The following is a 20,212-nucleotide window of genomic DNA, read 5'->3' as shown; positions in this document are numbered from 1 at the left end:
CCGGCCACCCATCGTCTGGAAAGTGAGGAGCGCCTCTGCCTGGCTGCCCCATCTGGGAAGTGAGGAGTGCCTCTGCCCGGCCACCCATCGTCTGGGAAGTGAGGAGCGCCTCTGCCCGGCCGCCCCGTCTGGGAAGTGAGGAGCGCCTCTGCCCGGCCGCCCCGTCCGGGAAGAAGTGAGGAGCGCCTCTGCCCGGCCACCCCTTGTCTGGGAAGTGAGGAGTGCCTCTGCCCAGCCACCTATCGTCTGGGAAGAAGTGAGGAGCGTCTCTGCCTGGCTGCCCCGTCTGGGAAGTGAGGAGCTCCTCTGCCCGGCCGCCCCGTGTCTGGGTAGAAGTGAGGAGCTCCTCTGCCTGGCCGCTCCGTTTGGGAGGTCTACCACGGAGGCCAGAAGCAATGTGGGGGCTGGACGTGGTGGCTCACGCCTGTGGTCCCGGCACTCTGGGGGGCGAGGCGGGTTGATCACTTCGGGCTAGGAGTTCAAGACCAGTCTGGCCAACTTGGCGAAACATGGAGAATACAACAGACAAACCAACCAACCAACTCAGTGACAACAAAACAGGTCTACCCTGGAGTCATACTCTAATTTTTTCTATTTTCCTCCCTTTCTGATCCTTTATCCCACTTTCTTTTTCTTCCTCTTCCTTCTCCCTCTTCTTTGTCAAATAGAGGATTGAGTTATTATCACTGATCCATATAAAGTCCCTCTCTCATTTATTTTAACTCCCACCCCCCATTTCTATTCCCCGACTTCCCATGTGCAACCTTCCTAATATGTTTGATACGCGTCTTTTTGTTTGTATGTATTTTTAGAAAATGTTTATTGTTTTTGTATGCAAAAAAAATTAATAAAAAAAAAATAATAAATAAATAAAAAAAAAAAAAAAAAAAAAAAAGAAAAAAAAAATGTATCTTTGAAAACTGCAGTAAAGCAAAAAATTACTATGGTTTTTTACTAACTCCTTGAACTTTTTTTTTTTTTTTTTTGAGACAGAGTTTCACTCTTGTTGCCCAGGCTGCTGCAGTGCAATGGCACGATAGTGGCTCACCGCAACCTCCACCTCCCGGGTTCAAGCAATTCTCCTGCCTCAGCCTCCCGACTAGCTGGGATTACAGGCATGTGCCACCACGCCCGGCTAATTTTGTATTTTTAGTTGAGACGGGGTTTCTCCATGTTGGTCAGGCTGGTCTCTAACTCCTGACCTCACATGATCCACCCGTCTCGGTCTCCCAAAGTGCTGGGATTACAGGCGTGAGACACCGAGCCTGACCTATCTCCTTGAATTTAAAAAAAAAGTAAAAGATGCTACAAAGTACAGTAGTATGTCTGACTCTTTAATAAACATGCCACAAGAGCTGAGTCCTTTTAATAGTTACAATGAAAGGCTCTATATCACTTAATTTTAACAAGTGTCATCTCTTAAAATATTTTTAGATCTTTTCTCTTAGAATTATCTTTAGAACCTACAGTACAGTCTTCTAAACATCTTCAGTGATAGTACATTTTAAAAAAGAGTAAAGGAACTTGCTCTGTAACGCAATTTTTTTATCTGAAAAAAACTCTATCGGGTAATGAGACTGCTTATTCTAGCAATTCGAAAGGAAAATTCTAAGTATCTTCAGAACAATATTACTGTATTAATTACATGCTCTCAGGGTGGGAATGTTAAAAGGCAACATTTAATTGGATTTGAGTTCCAGTAGGTTTACTTATTATAAAAATGGGCTGGGAGGGGCAGAAAAGATCTCATAAATTAATAGTTACATTTTATTCTTCACCAGAGGATCAGAACAATCTAATAAAAGATCAGTATGTTCCCTAACTCCCTATCGAAAGCACAACACAACCACAGTCCAAACCCTAGCACTTTAAAATGGTTGTCAAATCAAACTTAACATTTCTTTTCAGACTATATTTATAGGTCATGCTTCCAAAAATACATCATTTATAAAAGGACTCTCCTTAAAACTAACCAACAAGGCTTGAAGAGTTATTTCCCTTAATGTAGTATGCCTTCTGGGTATTATTCCCTACATTTGTACTGTACTTTCTACTTTTCAAAACACTCTCACATCTATAAGGGTGATAATTTGACCTCATAAATCTTTCCTCAATGCTTTTATTTAATTTTCACTTAGAATAAATGTCTTCACTGTAGAGAGAAAACACTAGAGACCTCAGTTTTTAGCCATGTCACTTGATAGGCCAAATAATTTCTTTACCTCTGTAAAATGGGAATTACTGACACTATTTCATAGTGGTATCTGAAGATCAATTACATTAGAGAATGCAAAAGCATTTCACAGAATGTAAAGCATAATTTTTAAAAAGTAACTTGCTATTATTAAGTAAATAGCATAAAATTAATTATCAGTTCTTTAAATCTGAAAGGTAAAAAAACTTTATAAAACCTGAAATTTATCAGTAAATATTCACCTACATTTATCAACAAATAAAACACATTTTAGGGTATCCGATATATGTGTAAGTTTTGACCCTTTTAAAAAATATTTTTGTCCCTGAAAAGGTAATATATTCAAATGGTTCAAAACTAAAATGGAAATTTAAAAATAGATATTGAGAAGTCTCATTCTAAAGGCAGGTTTTTATTTAATCTCAGAGACAAAGCAGAGGTCCAAAATTTTCTAACATTTTTAAGGACATCAATTTATAGCTAAACAATGATTTCACAAATACATCATAGGAATCAAATGACAATGCTATTTCCACATTCTCCATAATATACAGTTGTAAAATCCACGCTCCATTAAAATTTCCTTTAAAAAAAAAAAAAGTTTAAAGCTAGGGTTTTGTTGGTTAAATCTGTTTAATATCAGTGTTATTTCCACCGCCCAAAACAATCTCAGTACTTTACTATTTCCTTACCTTCCTGATGATTCCACGTTTTGCTGCTGTCCCTGGTTATTATATGGTTGCTGGCCATATGAGCTCTGCTTTTGATTCTCATAACCACCATAGGACTGTGAATAACCTAAAGATTAGATGAGTATATCATTTAGTGAAGGCTCTGATTTTTCAATCTCTGAAACAACAAATTTAACAAACTAGTCCAACCTGACTGACTTTGTCCATAACTGGAGTAACCGCTGTAGTTCTGTCCATAAGAGGAATCAGTCGTTTGCCCATAGCCAGAATAGCTCTGAAATTTAGGTAAATACTCAAGTTTCATCACCTACTTAAGATAAAAATAACTACTTATGAAGAATACAATTTATATTTCAACCTACTTGTGATGCTTGTCCATAGCCTTGGCTGCCTTGATTTCCATAGGAATAACTGCAAAAGAAAAATTTAATACTTGAAAGAAATGTGTAAAAATTTAAAAGTTTAAATGAAGACCTTGCCTTCATTTTCAACTTTCAACTCAAATACAAGCTTCTTTGCTGAGAAATCATCAATCTCCCCGTCTCTAGAGCCTAAATTGAAAGGTGATGACCAAAGACCGTTAAAGAAATACATGAAGTCACTCCCAGATCTCCCGAATGTCAAATACCCAAAGTTTTGTTTTGACAATCTCGCAGAAATAAACAAAACTTGGTAAGAGTTAGAAAATTCCAAGAGAATTATGCTTGGGTGTGGGGGGAATAAAAACTACATAGCAAGACTTATAATAAATATCTGAAGCACAAAAATGATGACTACACAAAAAATGAACACCTTACTCAATTTAATCACATCTTGAAGATTAATTTTTTCCTACCATTTGCCTTAGTTAAATGGCTTTAACTTCCTAAAAGATGCACAGGGAGGCACTAGAAGTCCAGTTTAAAAGCCTCAATAATTAGAGGCATGTTTATCCACAGAGTACAGTCATTGAATGAAATTATACAGTATCCTCAGTGTTGTAGCAGGGCCTGGCACATAGCTCAATAAATATTTGTTGACTAAATAAATGAATTCTCCTGGGATTTGAATTTTAATTTTATAGTATATAAGCTCTAACGAGTCAGAAACAAACTTTCTGAATCTATACTATGACTTTCTAATATCCAAAGAAAACTAAAACATTTGCAAAATTTTTTTTTATCATTTTAAAGGTATCAAGTACTAACAAGATTCCTTAACTTTTGAAAATATATTTCACCAAATAAACATTTTGCTAGATACCTACTAGGAAGTTAGCACTATCTTACAAGATCAAAAAAGTCAAATCAGTTTTGTTTTATCAGGAAGCTTAAAATTTGATAAGATATCTGAGGTGCTATTCTGAATATCTTACACTGAGCTGCAAAACATTTATAAGTTGAAGGCTGTATTTTTGCATATATACATTCACAAAAAAATAGAACTTTCTTTTTATTGTGAGCACGGTAAGCACACTAAAAAAACGCTTAATATTTTTTATGGTATTTAAAAAAATGTGCTCTGAAAAAACACATTAGCATATTATATACCATCATAAAATGCTTTTTCTAAAAAAACTGTTGAGTTCAATTGCTTAAAAAAATGTTTTGTTTTGTTTTGAGACAGGGTCTCGCTCTGTCACCCAGGCTGGAGTGCAGTGGCATGGTCGTAACTCACTATAACAATCTTGAACTCTTGGGCTCAAGTGATCCTCCCACCTCAGCCTCCCAAGTATCTAGGACTACAGATACACGTAGTCTGGATAATTAAAAAAAATTTTTTTTAGAGACAAGGTCTCGCTATATTACCGAAGCTGGTTTCTAATTCCTGGCCTCAAGCAATCCTTCCATCTTGGCCTCCCAAAGTACTGGGACTAGAGGCATGAGCCACAGTGTCTGGCATTAAATTTCTTTAATAATTGTTTCTTCTAAGAGATTTCCTAAATAAAACATAAACTTTACAATACCAAGGAGATTTGTTTTAATCTCTAGGAGGTATATTCACTGATGCAAACATTTAAGAAAACGAAGAGGTCGGGTGCGGTGGCTCACGCCTGTAATCCCAGCACTTTGGGAGGCCGAGGCGGGCGGATCACGAGGTCAGGAGATTGAGACCATCCTGGCTAACATGGTGAAACCCCATCCCTACTAAAAATACAAAAAATTAGCCGGGCGTGTTGGCGGGTGCCTGTAGTCCCGGCTACTCGGGAGGCCGAGGCCAGAGAATGGCGTGAACCCGGTAGGCAGAGCTTGCAGTGACCCGAGATCGCGCCACTGCACTCCAGCAAGAGTGAGACTCAGTCTCAAAAAAAAAAAAAAAAAAAAAAAAAAAAAGAAAAGGAAGAAGCCCAGTACAGTGGCACATGTCTGTAGTGGAGATTACAGTTACTCGGGAGACTGAAGCAGGAGGATTGCTTAAGCCCAGGAATTTAAGGCTGTAGTACACTATGATTTGCCTATGAACAGCCACTGCACTCCAGCCTGAGCAACACAGCAAGACTCTGTCTCAAAACATAAAGAAAAATAGGGAATAAATGTCTTACAGCACCTATTTACACTGACTCTCTTCACTCTGTGACAAGCTAATATTTAACTCATGACATCCAGCATCAAGTCTCAAGAGAAGAACTTGACAAAATTCACCTCAGTTCTACCCTTTCATATTATCAAAATGTATGTATACTTTACCTTTGCTGCTCACCCCCAGACTGACCGTAACTTCCAGAATCTAGAACACATAAAAAGAATTTTAAATCTTATTTAAAATTATGCTTCCTTCAAAGGCTGACTTTAGCTCATATAGAAGAAATGTGGTAAGAAAATGTAAAGAACTGCAGAAAGAAAAACTCACTCAAGTTAAATACTATGAAACAAGAAATTTGTACAAATAGTATTTATTTTACAATAACCACATATTTGCAAACTACTATTCTACATGGGTGCTGAGGGTCACAAGAACCCAGTGAACAAATGTAAATCAGTGAAAATCCATTCTTTAAACAGACTCAAGCGCTTAAGCAATATTATTATATACAAAAAGACATCTGTTAAAACTAATCAGGTCCAAAAAGGGGAAAGACATGCACTATGACATCCCCAGAATTACATCTACTTGTACATCCTTACCACCCCAAGATATACATCATTCCTCTGTATTGGACTGCTTTGGCTGTCAGCACCAACAAAAATATTTCCAAAGACTTGCTAAAAAAAAAAAAAAAAAGCAGCTAAGTTAGTTGCTCTATTCTGATTTTACCAAGCTTTCAGGGATTCAGCCAATTGGCACAGCAAGTCAGCAATACCTGCTTGTAGCTTCAATTTAGCAATTAAAAAAACTACCAAGGGACCGGGAATGGTGGCTCACACAATCCCAGCACTTTGGGAGGCTGAGGCAGAAGGATGGCTTGAGATCAGCCCGGCCAACATGGTGAAACCCCATCTCTACAAAAAATACAAAAATTAGCTGGGCATGGTGGCATGTGCCTGTAATCCCAGCTACTCGAGAGGCTGAGGTGGATCACCTGATCCAGGGGCGGTCAAGGCTGCAGTGAGCTGTGATTGTGCCACTGCACTCAAGCCTGGATGACTGAATGACACTTCTCAAAAAAAAAAAAAAAAAAAAAAAAAAGTGGGGGTGGTAACATATAAAAAATAAATAAAGAATTTGAACTATGAGCTTTTCTCAATACTTTAAAATGTCAATCATATCAAAAGTTACTGAAGAGGTTCTATTTATCTATCCTTTAGGCTTTACTCAGAGTCAAATGAATGACCTAAGTATGTGATGCATAAGAGCAGTTTTTACGAAAACACTTTTGCAACTGCAAAAAATGGCTCTAAGTCGCAAACTGTTGACCATCAGGCCCAACCTCACTCAATTTGAAACAAAAATCACTGTTGTCAAATCGTTCTAAAACCCACCAAAACCTAATGAATTTTTTCTTTCTTCTTTTTAAGAGATGAACTCTTCCTGTCACCCATGCTGGAGTGCAGTGGCACCATCACAGCTCACTCCTAGACTTGGGTCATTCTCCTGCCTCAGCCTCCCGCGTAGCTGGGACTACTGGTGTGCAGCACCACGCCCAGCTATTTTTAATTTTTAGAGATAGGGTCTCAGTAACTTTCTCTTTTAAAAACTTAATTATACAATATGTCCCTGTAACAAACTTTTTCATCCAATTTATATAACGCTACAATATGAAAATATTGCCACCGAATATAAGTGGGTGATACCAAATTTGCCACTTTTCTGCAGTAAAGCTCTCCAATTAGACCGAACAAGATTTTGTTTAATGCTTAATTTTAAGAATAGTAAATAAAGGCCAGGTGTAGTGGCTCATCCCTGTAATCCCAGCATTTTGGGTGGCCAAGACAGGAGTGTACTGCTTGAGCCCAGGAGGTCGAGGCTGCAATGAGTCATGATTGCACCACTGCACTCCAGCTTTAGCGACAGAACGAGACTCTGTCTCAAGAGAAAAAAAAGAATATTAAATGAAATCTTGACACAAACTACTACTTCTATGAATATGGAGGGCATAAAACTAGCTGAAAAAGAAAAAATTACACATCACTGCCAGGCCCATGAGAAGATAGCTAGAGTTGTAGCTAACAACCAAATAAGAAAAATCGGAAAAGAACACACAATCTAATTAGACCATTAAGAGATTAGATGCCTCTATGAAATGACAGGAAATCAGATTTTCCCAAATCAAAGGATGAAAAGGGTTATGAGGGGGAAAACAATGAGTAAAACAAGATATTTATGGATGCATGAAGCTTTAGGTTAAACTATATCCTGAAGCATGGATGTAGGTTCTCCCAGTGACAAAGTATATAATCGCAGCGTATTTTCTTTAGATTCAGGCAAAATTTTAGTAGGGTACAGCACATAGGTCCTGTAACCCTATCTCAAATCTAACAGTAAGGCCCTTAATCTTAACCCAGTCATTTCAGCCCTCTGAAATTATAAATTAACTTCTTTAGCTGGCTAGCTTAAAAACTCCAAGATGATATAGAAATAAGCATACTGACTAGTAAATCTGGCCCTTAGTATAAATCCTTGAGTGATAAAGTGCAGATGTTTTATATTCACCAGAGGAAATCAGTTTATAGATCCTAAACAACTGTTCATTGTGATTATTTGACACTTGTGCTTTGTGTCTGGACCTACGGATTTAAATTTAAAGTGCTTTTGAATTTCCAAGTGTATATAGTTTTGATTCTCTTTGTGTTTTTTCCTAATATTCCACTGCAGCCAGAAAAGTTATTTTATTATTCTTGGTATTTGCTCGGATTTCCTGTTTTGCTTTTCCCCCTTGGCACATGTCCCCTGTGTGCCTGAAAATAATTATGTATTTTCTAGATTTCAAGTGAATTCCTCAGTCTATAACATTATGCTCATTAGTTGTATCACTCATATTTTACTAATGTTTGGTCTAGTCTTACTAATGTTTGGTCATATTCTTACTGTTTGCCTGATCTATTAATTACACAAAGAGGTATTTTTTTTAACTTCCCATATAACTATAGACTTGTCAAGTTCTTGTAATTGTCATTTAGGTTATATATATATACACACACACTTTTTTTTTTTTTTTTTTGAGACAGAGTCTCACTCTATCACCCAGGATGGAGTGCAGTGACACGATTTTGACTTACTGCAATCTCTGTTCCCAGGTTCAAACAACTCTCTCGCCTCAGCCTCCTGAGTGGCTGGGATTACAGGTGCCCGCCACCTCGCCCAGCTAGTTTTTGTATTTTTAATAGAGATGGAGTTTCACCATGTTGACCAGGCTAGTCTCAAACTCATGACCTCAGGTGAACCGCCCGCCTCGGCCTCCCAAAGTGCTGGGATTACAGGCGGTAAGCCACCAAGCCTGGCCTGTTTTCTATATTTATTATTAGGCATATAAAAGTATAGGCCTATGTTCCTGGTGAATTTCCTTTTAACATTACGTCTGAACTTTATTTTGGCTAGCAACATAACTTGAAAAAAAAAAAAAAATCAGCTGGGTGCGGTAGCTCACGCTTGTAATCCCAGCACTTTGGGAGGCTGAGGTGGGCGGATCACGAGGTCAGGAGATCGAGACCATCCTGGCTAACATGGTGAAATCCCATCTCTACTAAAAATACAAAAAATTAGCCGGACGTGGTGGTGGGCACCTGTAGTTCCAGCTACTCGGGAGGCTGAAGCAGGAGAATGGCGTGAACCCGGGAGGCGGAGCTTGCAGTGAGCCGAGACTGCACCACTGCACTCTAGCCTGGGCAACAGAGCGAGACTCCATCTCAAAGAAAAAATCACCTTTTGGTTGGTATTTGCAAATTGCTTGAGCTGAGGAGTTCAAGACCAGCCTGGGCAACACAGAAAGCCCCTATCTCTACAAAAAATTTTAAAAATTAGCCGAGTAAGGCAGTGTGCACCTGTTGTCAGTCCCAGCTACTCTTAAAAAAAAAAAAAAAAAAAAAAAAAAAAAAAAACAGAAAAAAGAAAATTCAAGGTCAATGGTTACTTTCTCTCTAAACTCTTAAGGATCATTTCATTATTTTCCAGATTCTTAAAATATTTAATTAGTCTGTTATCAATCATACCACTGCTTCCTATTTTCTCTAGTAGGTTATTGGTATTTTATAACCTGCATTTTTGCATCAATGTATCTAGGTATGAATTTGTTTCGTGTTTAAATCGTGTTCAATTCAAAATGTTCGTTTACTTTGGAAATCAACTATTGACTCTTCCTCCATTTTCTCCTTCCCAACCTCTTATTAGATGTATGACAGGAGTTCTTAATCTATTTCCCATGTTTCTTAATCTTTTTTTTGGGGGGGGGGGGGCGGTGGGACAGGGTCTCGCTCTGTTGCCAAAGCTAGAGTGCTGTAGCACAATCACAGCTCACTGTAGCCTCGACTTCCTGGGCTCAAGCAATCCTCCCACTTCAACCTCCCGAGTAGCTGGGATTACACATCCATACCGCCACATTCAGCTGATCTTTTTTGTATTTTTTGTAGAGATGGGAGTTTCATCATGTTGCTCAGGCTGTTTTCAAACTCTCTACCCACCTCAGCCTCTCAAAGTGCTGGGATTATAGGCGTGAGCCACCATGCCTGAAATCTTTCATTTTCACATCTTAACCCCCTGAATTGAATGCTGGAAGATCACATCTACCTTCCACATCTGAAAGATAAATCACATCCATCATATCTGTAATTCTTTCTTCTGCTAGGTCTGCTATTCCAAATAATTCACTTTTCCTAATTAATTCTAAACGTTTTACTTGATTCTTTTTCAAATCTATGTGGCTTGTTCTATTAACATCTGGATCTTTTTTTTTTTTTTTTTGAGACAGTCTTGCTCTGTCGCCCAGGCTGGAGTACGGTGGCTCAATCTCGGCTCACTGCAACCTCTGCCTCCCAGCTTCAACCAATTCTGGTGCCTCAGCCTCACAAGGATCTGGGATTACAGGTTCCCGCTACCTCGCCTGGCAATTTTTATATTTTTAGTAGAGACGGGGTTTCGCCATGTTGGCCAGGCTGGTCTCGAACTCCTGACCTCAGGTGATCCACCTGCTTCAGGATCCCAAAAGACTGGGATTACAGGCATGAGCCACCGCGCCCAGCCAACCTTGATCTTAGGGTTGATTCCTTCCTTTAGGTTTATTTTAACAATTTTAAACATAAAAATATTCTCTCAGATAATCTGTTAGAGGCTCTAATCCTATTTGTCATTGACTCTCATTTCGGTGAAATGTTTCCTAAAGCTCTGCAATTTACTATGAACACATCTTTTGCAAGGCTTGCTATATCTGAAATTCCTTGTGATCTAAACCGTGAAATTTCCTCCAAAAATGTTTTTCAGGTTTTTTGTTTTTGAGATGGAGTTTCTCGTTGCCCAGGCTGGAGGGCAATGGCGCAATCTCGGCTCACCACAATCTCCGCCTCCCAGGTTCAAGCGATTCTCCTGCCTCAGCCATCTGAGTAGCTGAGATTACAGGCATGCGCCACCCCAACCCGACCAATTTTGTATTTTTAGTAGAGATGGGGTTTCTCCAGGTTGGTCAGGCTCGTCTTGAACTCCCGACCTTAGGGGATCCACCCGCCTCGGCCTCCCAAAGTGCTGGGATTACAGGCGTAAGCCACCACGCCCAGCCGTTTTTCATGTTTTTAACAGAAACACCAAGGGTATTACCAGCCCAGTAACCATTTTTACGTTAATTTGTCTTAAAGTTTCCTAGAGCCTAAATGTCCATGCTACCTTGTCATCTCTTATGTTGGTACTATGGTTTTTTCCAGTTCATTCCTTCACAGAACGTACAGTCCTTTAACTCCGTAACACATAAGTCTAGAATTTATGTTAAGAGTCTCAGTTCTCATTACCTGGCGTTAATGGTCCGTACGTTTTATCTCTGGTCCCTACACAGTTACTTGAGCAATAAAACCCAGGTCTCTAAAAAAGGTGTATGCCTTCCTCTCCAGGGTAGCTGGCAAGTTAGCTCTTTGCCTACCATGCTGGCTACTACTTCATTTTTGGCACTGGGGGTTTGTCCTTTCTTAGTTTTTGCATTTTTTTAAATCTTTGTAAATAGATTTTCAAGTTAATCGTGGTCTGCTACACTGCCAGAATAAGAAGTTATCTTGCCTTTGTAATTTTTATGTGTGTAACCGATCTGAATTCGTAAGGTGTTAGCTAATTCACATTTGTAAACAGTAACTGAATGTTAGACTCTGACTTATAATTTCTACAATTTTGATTTATTGATTACTTAAGTGCTTATATTTTATTAGGTTTTTTGGAGTGGTTGAGTCAATTTGATATATTAAATTTACATGTGTAGTCTGGAATGTTTAAAGGACTTAACTAAAATTATTAATGGCATTAGTTGTTTTGGGGGATTTTAATAAACATTCATCAAAGAACAAGTCAAAGGCATTATTTTTATACAGTCAAAGGTATTATTTTTATACACTTATTACAAAACATATAAATAGTATACCAAGCCTAAGAATATAGTCTAGCTTTAATTAATTGAATGTTAATTTAAAAACAAACATCTAATAAGTAGTCCTTTTCACACACCGAAAAACCAATTTTCGTATTTAAAAAAAAAACTCGAACTACAAAATAACAAGTATCTGGTGTCTTAGTAACTTGAAGATCAATACTAATGATTAAGCCAGCTTATATGCTTATATGATACATGAAAAAGCCTGTATTTTACAAATAGCAAACCACTATAACTTTCCACAGAAGCCATTGTTTTATATCAATAATTATGTTAAAGATCAAGACAGGCTAAAAGTTTTTAATGAGGACCGAAACCATTAAAACTTGGTAAATTTCTCCACGAGGGTAGAATTTTAATTTCTGTTTAAACCACGGGTAGATGATACACTCTTGTGAGGGTGTACTATAAGTACTTCTAAGGAGCTTTACCAGACTTCATCCCAAATTATGTACCTAGAAAAAGATGTACCAATGTCTACTTTGGAATAAGAAATAATTCCTTGTTTGAGCAAGGATTAAGTAGAAACTGAAAGAAGTGCAGTTTATAGCCTCTTACATGAAGTAGATGGGCACCCCTAAGAAACAAATCAATATCCTGGCTCCTTAAACATCAACATTAATCTAAGTAATGTATAGCATGCTCCTGTCCAAACGTTCCCGCTAATCTGTAGTCTTCTCAGATCAATGCTTCATTTTAGTCACACATTTCTATCCCGCAAGACTGGGTACCTGGGTTTTCTGTCTGGTTTTACAACACTAGGCAGGTTTGGCCTTATTCAACATATAAGACTGCAAAATGCCTGTTTCACCTCAACCATACGGTTTCAGGAAATGTTCTATATTTCCAGGAGAAAAGTGGTATCTAACTCTCATGATGGTTTCTAGCAAGTGGATAGACACCTGGGTCTTTGCGGGCCCGTGATGCAGCCTAACAATAGAGGACCTTGTGTGAACAGGTAGGTCTGCTAAACCAAGAGGACATCCATGTTCTAGACTTTTAATTCTGGTTTAGCAGGATCCAAACTGGTTGTCCTGAAGAGACTAATGCCTCTCTTTCTCTTCCACACAATAGGTGGCCTTTGCCAAGTTAACTGCTTTGTGGGGGGAAAAAAGATTGCCTTTCCTTTGGTCTGCATGTTTTAAGGTAAATGCCACATATACCTACAGGAGCTTATCAATAATAGATAGACAAGGCTCACTTTCAAACTCTTTCAGGAGATAAACTGGAGGGGAAGACGAATGGCAGGAGGGTGAAGAGGAAGCTGAATTACTCATGCAAACACCCCCAACTCAAATCCAGGTGGTTACTGCAGAGTGAATAACGATAAATAACGATTTCGTGTAAGGCAACGTCCTTTGAAAGGGCTCCCAGAGCGTCAAGGCCCCCACCTGATAAATGGGTGAGTCAGGCAGGCCCAGCTCCACTTCGAGGATGGGAAAACTGAGGTACGAGGCGGCGAGATGACTGGCCCGAGGCCTCGCTGAAAGATCCGAGGCGGAGCGGAGAACAGAAGCACCGCTTCTCTCAGGCTGATGCTCTAATCTCGGCTCCCCCCGCCCCTACGATGGCGTAGACGGCCTCCGCCCCCCGACTCACACACACCCTCCCCCAGGAACGGCAAGTCTCCTCGGGTTCCAAGGACAGGGTCATAAGACAAGAGGCCCGAGGCGCTCCCGCCGTGATTTGCAGCCGGAGAGCCGTTGGGAGCGTGCGTGCCTCCAGTTCAACATGGCGGCGGCAGCGGCCGCCCCCCCACCCCAAGCCTCCCCCAGGGCCGGAGGCTTCTCCTCAGGGCCCTCCGGTGGGCGGGAAGACAGCCCAACCCCGCCAGGACCTTCTCGTCGCTGCCGCTGCTCGCTGAAGGAGTCACCTACCCGACATGACTAACGGCCGCGGCGCGAAGGCCCCACAGCCCGCCGAGAACAAGGAATACGAAAGCCAGGCGGCGCGGCGGCCGGAGCTGTACTGAGAGCGGCGCGGCGGGATGAGGCGGACTGCGGGACCCCGGCAGCCAATCAGCGGGCAGCGAGTGGTACCACAAAGCCGAGGCAGGAGGGGTGTTTCTGCACTGGTATTAGCCGCCAAGCCCTGAGGCCTTCCCAGGGCCCTCTATTCCCCCCTCCGCTAGCCGTACCATTATTGAGAGGGAATTGAGAAGAGAAAGTACCAATGCCACGGTCACTATCGGGGAGGAAGTGGAACCTACTCGCTCCGTCTTATTTACAATCCTATTTCTCACTTTATTGGGTCTGTTGGAATTTGCGGTTAGGAAACGAAAAAGGAGGGACCTTATAAACACAGATTATTTGGTTATGCAAAGCCTTTCTTTCCCTACAATTTTGAATGGTACGTCCTAGCTGGAGTGCTTTTGCGGCAGAGTGCTTGGGCCACCTGGGGGCGTTCGGAGTCGGCGAGTTCGGGGACTGCGAGTCGTGACCAGCTCGCGTACCTGATCGCCTCCCGGTTAGTTGTAACTGTCTCGCCGAGTAGCAAACAAGGATGCTGGAACAAAAGGGTGTATTAAAACGAAATCGTACACAAATCTGACCCTGAGAATGTGGCGGGGCGGAGGGATCGAGCTTTAATTTTCAGCACTGTAATTATAGCTGACTCTTGTCAGGCACCTTATATCATCTCATTTAATTCTCACAACAGGTTGATGAAATATTTTCCCCATGTTACAGATGAGAAGACAGAATTCATTTGACCTAGGTCGTACAGCTAGTAAACGGCCAAGGTGGAATTTGAAGCCTTGTAACCCGACGACATTGCATGTGAGTTTAACCAAAATGCTGCACGGCCCAGCGGGGTGGGCCCAAGGCCGCTTGGGCTCTGTAGCAGGAAACGGGCTGGAAAAGCTCAGAGAGCCAGCAAAGACGTTTTCCGGGAGGGCATGGTATCTGAGCCAAACCCTAGGTGATGTGCAGAAGTTGACCGAGTAAAGAAGTGAGCAAAGTACTTCGCAGACTAGTTGTGTAACAAGTAGTTCTTCAAGGGGAGAGTAGAAGGAGATGATGCCCGAAAAGGAGGGGGCTAAATAGCTAGGGCCTTGTCAAATGCATTAGAGTTCGCACTTTATCTTGAAGGAAATGAGAACCACTCACCAGAGGATTTTATAGGAGAGGAGTAATATCAGATTTGTATTTTCTGGCTGCCAAATGAAAAATGCACGGGAATGAGAGGCGCTTAAAAGCAGAGATCAATTAGGTGGCCAATGCAGTAATTTTGGTGAGAGATGATAGTGCCCTGGACTTAGGTAGTAGCTCTGGAGACAGAGGTAAGTGAAGCGATCCCAGAGATACCCCCGGGTAGACTAGACAAGAGCTAGTGATCACCTGGGTTGGAGAGGGTAGTGGAGAGAGAAGAGTCTGGGGTGAATTCTGGGTTTCCTGCATAGACACGGGGGTCGGGTGGTAGTGTCATTGACTGTTATAGGGAACAAAAGGAGGAGCAGGTTGCAATGGAGGTGAAAAGGGAAGTTCAGAGTTAATGCCTTCAGGTCAGAAAAAAGACGTGAGGTCATCTCTCCCCATTATACCAGCAGTGATTGTGCCCTCAACTCTAGATAAAGAGGGTCACAGAACGCTCTAGATAAGTTCAAACAAGCAAGACTAAAGGAATGAAAATTATTTCATAACTAAAAACCATTAAACTATTTAGCATATATATTGAGGAAGGCAGCCCAGCAGAGAAGATGGACATGTCCAACAGAAGAGAATTGGGTTATGGAGGGGAGGGGAAGAGGTAATTCTAGAAGATCCCTAGAGGGACCTAGAGGGTTGTTCTTTTTTATTTATTTTCTTTTTTTGAGAATTTTTTTCAAAGAAGGAAATACCAAAAGTGTTACTCATCGACTCCTTAAGTTTGTACCACCATTTGTTCATTCACTCCTCCTTCAATTGCCATCTCTGGAGGTTTACTATGTGACGGGCTCTGGAAGGCCTTGGAGAGACAGAAATAGGAAGGAGAGCCTCTGCCTTCCAGGAACTACAGTCTCGTAACAGGAACAGAGTGAACCTGTGATTTCTTTTTTTTTTTTTTTTTAACTTTTATGTTAGGTTTGGGGGTACATGTGAAGGTTTGTTACACAGATAAACACATGTCACAGGGATTTGTTGTACATGTTATTTCATCACCCACGTATTAAGCCCAAAGCTATCTTTTCTGCTCCTCTCCCTCCTCCCACCCTCCACACTCAAGTAGAACCCAGTGTCTGTCGTTTCCTTCTTTGTGTTCATAAATTCTCATCATTTGGCTCCCACCTGTAAGTGAGAATGTGCAGTATTTGGTTTTCCGTTCCTGTTAGTTTGCTAAGGAGAATAGCCTCCAGCTCCATCCATGTTCCAAAAAGTTTCTTGTTGTCTTCATAGTATTTGTTTCCGTATTTGTCTTCCCCTACTAATGTACCAACCCTCACATCATTTGCCCTGATAAAAGTCTGTAAATAGTCTCAGAGGCTGCGTGTCTGCTGACCTGCTGCCACCCATGCATCAGGACCTGCACTAACTCCATCTTGTCCTGCCAAACCTGTGATTTCAATCAACTGCTGGGATTGGAGTTGTGCTGGGATTGGAGGATGCAGAGTGTGCTCTGAAAACACAAAAGAAGGGCACCTTGCCCACATGAAGGGTGGGGGGTATTGAGGAGGGCTTCCTTTGGGAGGTGCCCCCTAAACTGAACTTGAAGAAAGTACAGGAATTAGGCAGTGAGGATATACCAGGAACATCATGCTCCAGGCAGAAAGGGCTGTATTTGCAAAGACTGGGAGAGAGCAAAGTTCTGGGAATTGCAAGTGGTTCAGTCTGGCTGGTCTATGGAGTTGCAGGAGTGAGGAGTTGTAATAAATGGAGTGAAAAAAGTTGGCAGAAGCCACATTCTAAAGAGCCATGTGTGCCTTACAGAGGAGTTTGAACATTAAATTTAAAACAATGGGGAACTTCTGAGGAATGTAATCAAATGACTAACATTTTCTATATCCATTATTTCTAAAACGGGCCTATGAAACAGGTAGTGCTGCTATCCACATTTGCTCAATTAGGACACTGCAGCTCAGGGAGGTGAAACTCTTGAGCAAGTTCACACAGCTGATGAGAACTCATGCCCAGGCCTTTGGACAATGCTCAGTGTTCTTTTCGCAGTGTCGCTGTTCTCCCACACTTGATACAAAGAACTCCTTCCAGGTCTGCATTGCTCTGGGGCCTCTTTCCAAGGTTCTTTCTCTACCACAGACTGACTCCTGTGCCCTCCTGCCTTCCAGGTCTTTGCCTGGAAATGATTCCACTGCAAATGGTTATCTGCAACAAACTTTCGCCATCACCCAGGCATTTTTTTTTTTTTTTTTTTTTTTTTTGAGATGGAGTCTCACTCTGTTCCCAGGTTGGAGTGCAGTGGCGTGATCTTGGCTCTCTGCCTCCTGGGTTCAAGCAATTCTCATGCTTCAACCCCCCAAGGAGCTGAGATTACAGGTGTGGGCCACCACAATCAGCTAATTTTTGTATTTTTAGTAGAGACAGGGTTTCATCATGTTGGTTAGGCTGCTCTCAAACTCCCGACCTCAGGTGATCCACCCATCTGGATCTCTCAAAGTGCTGGGATTACAGGCTTGAGCCACCGCGCCTGGCAATCACCCAGGCATTCTTCATGCTGCAAGATCCTGCTCCCTCTACATCCTCCATCCTGCCCTCAGGCTGCATATTTAGGGAAGACAGTAGGTACATTTTATACATCAGCTTTAGCAGAATGTATCTGAGAAAGTCTCCAGGCCGGGCGCAGTGGCTCACACCTGTAATCCCAGCACTTTGGGAGGCCGAGGTGGGCGGATCACCTGAGGTCGGGAGTTCGAGACTAGCCTGACCAACATGGTGAAACCCTGCCTCTACTAAAAATACAAAATTAGCCAGGCGTGGTGGCACATGCCTGTAATCCCAGCTACTTGGGAGGCTGAGGCAGGAGAATTGCTTGAAACTGTGAGGTGGAGGTTGCAGTGAGCCGAGATGACACCATTGCACTCCAGCCTGGGCAACAAGAGCAAAACTCCGCCTCAAAAAAAAAAAAGAAAGTCTTGGTACTGGGCCTGTTGGCCCTGGATCCATTCTTCCTGTCCTCCCAGGGGAGCAGACCCCTACAGGGCTGCCTTGTTTCAGTTTCAGAAAGTCCGTCTGGCGGTATCTTTCAGCCTGAATTGGTCAAGGGGAGACCTGGTGGGAAATTAGGTGGAAGAAGAGAGGAAGAAAGGAAAGAAGAGGGTTATCTTTCCCCCTCCCACTCTGCCTCAGGGAGGTCTCAGAGCTCCAGTTTCCATTGGTGACCCTGGCTCCTTGGCCCTAGTAACCTGCCTCCTTCCTTTGTCCCCCCACCTACAGCTTATAGTCATCTTGCTATTGATCATTTCTGAGTTGCCTCCATCCCCTGCTTGGCTTCCCCAACCCTTCTACCAATGGTATAGGACCTTGTAAGGACATTGTAAGGATTCACTTAGAGTGAGAGGGGAAACCATTAGAGGGCGCCATTTGAGCAGAGAGGCCCAGCAAGATCTGACCTGCTTTACCAGGATTACTCTGCCTGCTGTTTAAAGCATAGATTCTAGAGGGCAGGGAAAGGTTATTGCTCTGACCAAAGTAAAAACCAGACCATGATGATTTTTTGCCTTTTTTGAAATCCTCTGGAACTCACAGTTGTACTGCATAATTCAAGGCTTGCATGCCTTGCCTGTTTGCTCTCTAGTTGGGTTGCATAAATCCTTTCTGAATGTCCAGTGCCCAGCACAATGCCTGAAACAGTAGGCTTTTTTTTTTTTTTAGACAGAGTCTCACTCTGTCACCCAGACAGTGCAGTGGCGCGATCTCGGCCCACTGCAGCCTCCGCCTCCCAGGCACAAGGGATTCTCCTGCCTCAGCCTCCCAAGTAGCTGAGATTACAGGCATGTGCCACCACACCTGGCTAATTTTGTTTTTTTTTGAGACAGAGTCTCACTCTTGTCACCCAGACTGGAGTGCAATGGCTCAACCTCCACTCACTGCAACCTCTGCCGCCCGGGTTCAGCCTCAGCCTCCCGAGTAGCTGGGATTACAGGCTCCTGCCACTGTGCTCGGCTAATTTTTGTATTTTTAGTAGAAACGGGATTTCACCATTTTGGCCAAGCTGGTCTTGAACTCCTGACCTCGTGATCCATCCACCTCGGCCTCCCAAAGTGCTGGGATTACAGGCGTGAGCCACCTTGCCCGGCCAATTTTGTATTTTTAATAGAGATGGGGTTTCACCACGTTGGCCAGGCCGGTCTCGAACTCCTGGCCTCAAGCGATCCGCCTGCCTTGGCGTCCCAAAGTTACATTACAGGCATGAGCCACCACACCCAGTCCAACACTAGCATTTTTTTTTTTCTGAGACTGAGTCTCGCTCTTTCGCCCAGGCCAGAGTGCAGTGGCACTATCTCGGCTCACTGCAAGCTCCACCTCCTGGGTTCACACCATTCTCCTGCCTCCGCCTCCAGAGTAGCTGGGACTATAGGCGCCTGCCATGGCACCCGGCTAATTTTTTGTATTTTTTTTTTTTAGTAGAGATAGGGTTTCACCGTGTTAGCCACGATGGTCTCGATCTCCTGACCTCGTGATCCGCCCGCCTTGGCCTCCCAAAGTGCTGGGATTACAGGCGTGAGCCACCGCGCCTGGCCCAACACTAGCATTTTTAAAAAGGAAAAAATAATGGCATGTAATAAATGAATAAATAAATGGGAAAAAAGAGCATGACTTGTCTTTCCGTCTCATCTTTAAACTCCTCAAGCTCAAAGGCCTTATCTAGGACTTCCCGATGTCTCCCATGGGGCACAGAGTAAGTGTTCAGTGAGTGTTTGTTGAAAGAACGACAACCATCTGGTGCCAATTGCCGCAGGCAGTGTGTAGCTGTTGTCACCACCCCACCCCCACCCCAGTGGAGGCGTCCCTGAAGCCCTTCTCCCCTGGCCTTCCTAGAGAGTGGCCCTGCCAGGATGATTACTCTGAGGCTCCAGTGCAGGAGAGGGAGGCTCCTTGTAAATGACCAGGCTATCCCGTCCTCCCAACAGTGGCAGGCGCTTCCTGTTTGGGGTAGAAAGGAACCAGACACTTTCCTGTTAGCAGGTCTTTTAAGCAAAGCAGCAGATGCTGAGCAGGTCCTGGCCCAGGCTTTCAGGCCAGATGCCTGGTGGTTAGACAGCCTTTATGTGGAAGGGAAGTGGGGCACAGCGCCAGATTGGTCAGGCTTTTATTGTGCTCCTTGCAAGTCTGCTGGGTCCTGGTGTGAGTAAAAAACAAGAAGAGGATGACGCCCTGCTAGACCATGATGAGAGTTAGGGAAGATGGGGCTGCTCTGAGA

General features: G+C 42.6%; 2 protein-coding genes across 6 annotated transcripts in view; one reads left to right on the top strand and one right to left on the bottom strand.

Moving 5' to 3' along the window:
- The window catches only part of TAF15 (TATA-box binding protein associated factor 15), a 40,054-nt gene extending 26,196 nt beyond the window's left edge, over nucleotides 1-13,858 (bottom strand). For 2 of the 4 annotated variants that reach the window (XM_055256024.2, XM_063628579.1), the window contains exons 1-5: nucleotides 13,738-13,858; nucleotides 5,553-5,592; nucleotides 3,249-3,297; nucleotides 3,076-3,160; nucleotides 2,887-2,992 (exon numbers count right to left, since the gene is read on the bottom strand). In XM_055256024.2, the coding sequence (XP_055111999.2) occupies nucleotides 2,887-2,992; nucleotides 3,076-3,160; nucleotides 3,249-3,297; nucleotides 5,553-5,592; nucleotides 13,738-13,744 (287 nt within the window). In that variant the 5' untranslated portion in view covers nucleotides 13,745-13,858. The remainder of the gene's footprint in view (nucleotides 1-2,886; nucleotides 2,993-3,075; nucleotides 3,161-3,248; nucleotides 3,298-5,552; nucleotides 5,593-13,737) is intronic. The other 2 variants (XM_055256025.2, XM_063628580.1) reach the window with 1 other exon arrangement.
- Nucleotides 13,859-13,974: 116 nt separating this feature from the next.
- Nucleotides 13,975-20,212, top strand: part of MMP28 (matrix metallopeptidase 28) — a 42,568-nt gene continuing 36,330 nt past the window's right edge. Inside the window, exons 1-2 of one of the 2 annotated variants that reach the window (XM_055256032.2) lie at nucleotides 13,975-14,209; nucleotides 14,548-14,637. In XM_055256032.2, the coding sequence (XP_055112007.1) occupies nucleotides 14,207-14,209; nucleotides 14,548-14,637 (93 nt within the window). In that variant the 5' untranslated portion in view covers nucleotides 13,975-14,206. Of the gene's footprint in view, nucleotides 14,327-14,547; nucleotides 14,638-20,212 lie in introns of both variants that reach the window. The other variant, XM_063628581.1, reaches the window with a different exon arrangement.

Source organism: Symphalangus syndactylus, chromosome 20 (assembly GCF_028878055.3).
Source record: "Symphalangus syndactylus isolate Jambi chromosome 20, NHGRI_mSymSyn1-v2.1_pri, whole genome shotgun sequence".
In the NCBI taxonomy this organism is placed as follows: domain Eukaryota; kingdom Metazoa; phylum Chordata; class Mammalia; order Primates; family Hylobatidae; genus Symphalangus; species Symphalangus syndactylus.
This window is presented reverse-complemented; position numbering and strand designations above follow the sequence as displayed.